Consider the following 5917-nt stretch of genomic DNA (forward strand, 5'->3'; position numbering starts at 1 on the left):
CAGCAGCCTCCAGCCCCAGGCAAGCCCCTTGGTTGGAAAGCCCCTTGGTTAACAAGGCTGCTGCAGCAAGGTAACCATCACGTCCAGCACACATTCATAGCAGCTCCCAAAACCTGATGGAAACCCCCTACCTTTCCTCTCCGAGCCATTTCGCTCAAGACAAGGAGACCTGCTTAGGACCACCGCTTTTCGGAAGGGTCTCCAGGGAGCAGGGGACCATCCCCAGGCAGTGGTGCACCCTTTGCTATGGCTGACACCCAGCAAGAAAAGCTCTGTATGTATGTGCAGGGCAACTTCTGTCCAGTGGCACGAAGGCATTTTGTCCTGGGGATGGCAAAGCTGCCGCAAAGCACCTTTTCGGGTGCTCTGAAGCACAATGCTTGACTGATCTCTGCTTCCCCCCGAGTCACTCACCTGTTGTCCCTGTGGCTCACAGTTGAGGATGCACTGGCTGTCCAGCTCAAAGCCCCGGGTGCAGTTGTACATGCCCTCAAAGACAGGAGGAGGTGGCTCACACACCACGGGGATGCAGCGTCCCTCTTCCCACTGCCCATTCTCTAGGCACTGGACCTTCAGGAACTTCCTGGGGAAACATGGACACCAGGCTGGGCTGCAGCCCTCCACCTCTGTCACACCAAACACCCCGCAGGAGCAGCTTGGAGACATTTCTCCTGGAGAACCACCAAGCACCCCGCTGCATGGGGCTTTCCCACGCCATCCCATCCCTCACCACAGGCAGGTCGTCCTGAAGCAACAAGGCCACGCTCAACCTCCCCTCACTGTGGAGGTCACACTGATTTAGGAGCACTGAATGCTTTTTCTTTTTCTTTGTACTCAGCACCCCATTGCTCCCCGCTTCTCATGGTGCCCCTAAACCGCCCCTCTCTGCCCTATGGTCCCTGGGCTGCTTTGTCCCATCACCAGGAGTTACATACTTTGCTGGATGGAGTGAGCCTCCACCAGTAAATCCTGCTGGCCTGTGCCCAGCTGCTGCTAAGGCTCCTCTTTGTACTCCAGCCAGATCTTTCGATCCCACTCTCACCAAGGGGCTGTCATACGGCAGCAGACCAACACCATCCTGAGCTGCTAAAGCAGCCCAGGCACAAACTACTTGCCAAAAAAATGTTAAAAAAAAAAAAAAAAGAAAAAAAGGAAGAAAATATCCAGGAGCGGAGCCCAACCGCTTTTCAGTCTCCTGTGCTTGGCAACAATAGAGACACCACATCTTTTACACAGAAGCATCAAAACCCCGTGAGGCATCAGGCTGGCTGGGGATGGCTCTCTGAGAAGAAGACATGTCACCGTGACCCCAGACTTTGACGCACAGGTTTTGACAGCACTGATGGGCTTTACCTGAGCCAGCACTGATTGCTTGGTCCTTAATGACACATTCCACCCCTCCCATCCTCCTCCACTAGCCAGCCTGCTCCAGCTGCTTGCCCCTGCCTTCTTCCACCATCAGTGCCAGTGAGCAGGGCTCTAGGCTCCACATGACAGAGTTTGGATCTTGCTGCAAGTACATGTAGAGGGTTTTAACCAGGTCAGAGAAACCCCTGTGGGGAGGCACTACACGGCCGGGAGCTGCTGGAAGACCTGGGGAGAAGGACCGAGTGTGCCATGGGAGCTGCAGTTTGCACAGGTACACGCTGTGGTTTGCAGCCCCATCACCTTCACTGGGGCTTCTTGTCTTGATGCGGTGCTGGCGTCGCCCCAGCGTGGGGCCAGCACCGTGCACAGTCTCTCCCACGTCTCCCCAGACCTGCAGCCCCCTAGACCTGGGGGGAGAAACTGCCTTGCTCTGGAGGTTCACCCCACCACCAGCATCTGTGCCGGGGAACTTCAAACAGGACTAGCCTGGGCTGACCCCAGGGTGGAAGGTGGCATGCGGACCGCTGCCACACGTGTGAAAAAAGCAGTTTACATTAAGGCATGGAGAAGGGAAGAGAGAGGCTTTTAAAAAACAAATAAACATATATTAAAAAAACACAGCCTCAGAGCAGCTTGAAATTTCCAGACCCTCCCCACTCCCCCACCCCTCCCGACTTCTTCTGATCTGGGTTAGCGGCATTTCTCGAGGATTAACAAGGAAGCCAGGAAAATCAGAGTCAAAGCTTCCCCCTCCAACCAGGCAAACGGATGCCTAATGGGTAGAGGAGACAGGGGAGACGTCTGAGGCCAGCGAGGGCTGCAGCTGATGTGAAGGCACGAGCGCTCGCCCAGATCTGGGAGCTGAGCACACAGGAGTCTGGCTAGGATCCAGCCACGTCCTGGGGCAGCCAGCCTGGGGGCACTAGGTCCACCACACAGGAACAGTGACAAATGAGCCTAATGCCTCATTTCCCGTGGCAGGAGACTGACGGCTTCGAAAAGAATAGAGGGGAAGGAGGGAGATTTGCCCATAAATTGAGAGAAAGCAACAGCAGCTTATAGGATCTCTGCCGCTGTGCTCCAAACAGCCTGGGCAGCTTGGGCTGTAAATCTTCATCGGAGACCTTAGAGGTGGAAGTGACACAGGAGTCCAGCTGACAGCCTGTGTTTTCTCTACCTGGCTGTTTAGCTCCCTCAGCCCCCTGGGTGTTTAAGGCCTTTTACCTGAAAGGGACCAGATGGGGCAGAAGCAGCGAGTGCCCCACGCCTTTGCACCCACCACAAATGTACAGCGACCCAGTGCTTCCTGCAGTCTTTCCGATGCACCCCGCAAGCTGCCAACTCCTTCCAGTCCATTTTCTCCTCCACGTACTCACTCCCACCCTCCTCTCTCTTTTTCATGGGCTCTGTAGTCTTTGAGTGGGAAGAGGAGGTGGAGGGGCTGACATCTCCATAGAAGCTCATCAGGGGGCTCTGCTGTGCAACCTCGATCTCTGGTCAAAATGCAGGCTGAGACTTTCAAAGCTGCCTGAAGAGACCTGGTGCCCAGTTCTTTGCTTCATTCCCTCAAGCTAGCAGAAGGGGCTCAAACCCTCACGAAGGCAGCTTTGAGATCTCCAAATCTCTCCTCACCAGAGTTCTTTGTTCAGCTGTGGGGTCCTCAGGAAAAGAAGGACATGGACCTATTGGAGCAGGTCCAGAGGATGGTACAAAAATGATCGGAGGGCTGGAACTCCTCTGGTGTGAGTATAGGGGATAGAGTTGGGGTTGTTCAGCCTGGAGAAGAGAAGGTTCTGGGCAGACCTTAGTGTGAGCTTTCAGCACTTAAAGGGGGCTTATAAGAAAGATGGGGAGAGACTTTTTAGCAGGGCCTGTCACGACAGTACAAGAGGTGATGGTTTAAACTAAAAGGAGGAGATTCAGATTAGATGTAAAGAAGAAAATGTTGATGCTGAGGGTGGTGAGACACTGGCCCAGGTTTCCCAGGGCAGTGGTAAAAGCCCCATCCCTGGAAACATTCCAGGTCGGGTGGGATGGGGCTCTGAGCAATGTGATCCGGTTGAAGATGTCTCTGCTCACTACAAGGAGTTCAAACTGGATGACTTGTAAATGTCTCTTCCAACACAAACCATTCTGCGATCCTCTCCAAGGAATCATTGTGCACTAAGCAAGTGAAACAACTCGCCTGCAGGGTCTGATCTTTTCCCAAACTGAGAGGATCCTCTCAGCATTAGAGTGCTCCTCCAAAGGACGTCCTAGATATCCCGGTCAGAGAGCTGCGTTAGATGGCATTTCATGGCGTAAAGCAACAGCAAGGACCACGGCGGGGGTGATGCCCGTTTTCCCCAAAGCATCTGACTGACGTCTAGGCCAGCTCTTTTCAATGCTGCAGCGTTGGACAATGCCAAACACTGCTCCTCGACAGTTCATTCCTCTGTGCGATCCAGGTGGGTCGGACTGCTGCCGTTGAACAGGTGCTCTCCAAAACCAGAGAGCTCCCATCACAACACACAAATGCAAACATTAAGTTCTCCTTGTCACCGTTATTTTGGGGTTAGATGCGAAATAGCTTGGCACCTGGAAACTAGGCTGTTACGTGGACTCTCCAGGCTGAAAACAGATCTCCTTCAGGAAGAATCAAAGAAGCTTTACCTTTCACGTCAGCATTGGCTGTCAAATGATCCTGCCAGCAGAAAGGCAGCAAATCTGGTAGGATCTTGATTACACAATCCACTTTTCCTCAAGGATCCTTTGTTGACAAGCAATGATTTCTGAGGGGCCTTTCCTCACTCAGGTTAATAGATTATCTGAGACAATGGATTTCTCCATCCCTTTTCTCTTTTACTTATGCTATGGGAAATTGATTTCTACTAAGATTGCAGGAGCCTTCCAAGCATCCTACTGCCCCTGCAGTGTAATTAAATGAATGAAACAACAGTGAGGGACTAACATAAACATCTGCATCCAAGAGTATCTCAGCTAGGACAGAGGCAGATCCCAGATCAGGCCTGCATAAGGTGGGTACTGTAGCTCTACCTCACGAGGAGCAAAGCCCCGGGGCTTGGGATCCCCATCCAGCTGTAGCAGTTACGGCATTTTCTGAGGTTCACGAGAAAGGCACTGCAGAAAGCTCACCAGAGAAGCAGCTAGTCAGGAGGTGATGCTGAGCCCTGTTTGGGTTGAGTTCCTGCTTGCTCTTACTGCACCTTAACTCTCTGTTTCCACAGGGGAACCAGAGTCGTCTCTGAAGGAAGATGCCTTCAAAGAGCTTTGAAGGAAATGGCCAAGCTTCTTTTAACAGTGCTGTGAAAAGCTGAATATGTCTTTCACATAGTAGCATTGTGGACTGATCTCCTGGAATCCACAGACACCCGAGGATGCCTCTGCAGCTTCCCCGGAGAACAGTCTGAGCCCCAAAGTTGGTGCCAAGGTCAGCTGGGGGTTACACTCCCTCCATTGATCCCCTCTAAAAGTCACGATCGGTAGAGGTAGAAGAATAATTCAAAGGGAGCCTGACTACATATGTAAGGTTGAGCTGGTCAGATGATGTGAGGAGTCTTCGGTGCCAGCCATGGATCTTTGTCCAATATAAGGCACATAGAGAGTCTCGCTTCCTTAGGCCCATCGATGCCTGTAAGGCACTAAACCCTTTAGCAGGTATGTGGGATGGCAGAGCCCCCCCACACCCTACAGGTTATGTAAACCCTGTGAGCTCTGTGACCCCGGGAACCCAGTCAGCTACACAGATCCAGTTGTCAGCAGCTGGGAATTAGAGGGGCCCTGCCTCCAGCTGGGTGGAGGAGAGCACAGCAGAGCTCATTGGACTTGTGGGGATTCAAGGGCCTGGCATGTCAGAACCAGCTCTGCCCCAAGCCAGTCTGAAGGCTGTGTGGGTATTTCCTGCTTCAGGCAAAGGCACTCGCTCAAGGACCTGGAAGCACGTGGTGGGTGACGATGAAAGATGAAGTACAACGTGTCCCTCAAGGCAATGTAACTCTGGGTGAGAATACCACAATTAGAGCTGTGTGATGTCATTGCTACGGAACACTCTCAGTGTTCTGTAAGTGCCTTTCAGGATAATGTAGTGGTGGTGACAGGAGCCAACCTCATTGACTGGCATCCGGTAAGCTCCTGAGATGAAACTGCAACCTGCAGGCGTGAACCTCAACAAATTTCTTCACGTTTTTCCTGCCCCAAGAAGATTGCTGTAACAGCTGGAAATTCACAATCATGAACTAAATGACCTTAATGAACTTTGCCGTAGAAAGAAATCATAAAATAGTGATGGTGTGATGTAAATGGTATGGAATAAGGGGTGGAGTGTCCTGGTTTGAGGTGGAACAGAACTAACTCTGTTCAGTGACTTCACCTTCCAGCTCAGCCTTAGTTCTCAGTGGCGGCACTTTCTGAAGTCAGCGGCAGGTTTGTGCAGACAGTGTCTGCTTCTGGCGGCGACAGCGCTTGATGGTCACGGTCACTGCCAGGGACTGGGGTGCAGAAAGGCTCTGGCTTGTCCTTGCTGCTCTGCAGACCAAGGTCACTGCTGAAC

At 52.4% G+C, this 5917-nt stretch overlaps 1 protein-coding gene across 1 annotated transcript in view; it reads right to left on the reverse strand.

Moving 5' to 3' along the window:
* Positions 1-5917, reverse strand: part of PAPPA2 (pappalysin 2) — a gene marked incomplete at its 5' end in the record, with an annotated part of 54603 nt that overhangs the window by 21174 nt on the left and 27512 nt on the right. Inside the window, one exon of the mRNA XM_010145490.1 lies at positions 415-583. Coding sequence (XP_010143792.1) covers positions 415-583 — 169 coding nt within the window. The remainder of the gene's footprint in view (positions 1-414; positions 584-5917) is intronic.

This window comes from Buceros rhinoceros, unplaced genomic scaffold, assembly GCF_000710305.1.
Source record: "Buceros rhinoceros silvestris isolate BGI_N320 unplaced genomic scaffold, ASM71030v1 scaffold25571, whole genome shotgun sequence".
NCBI lineage: Eukaryota > Metazoa > Chordata > Aves > Bucerotiformes > Bucerotidae > Buceros > Buceros rhinoceros.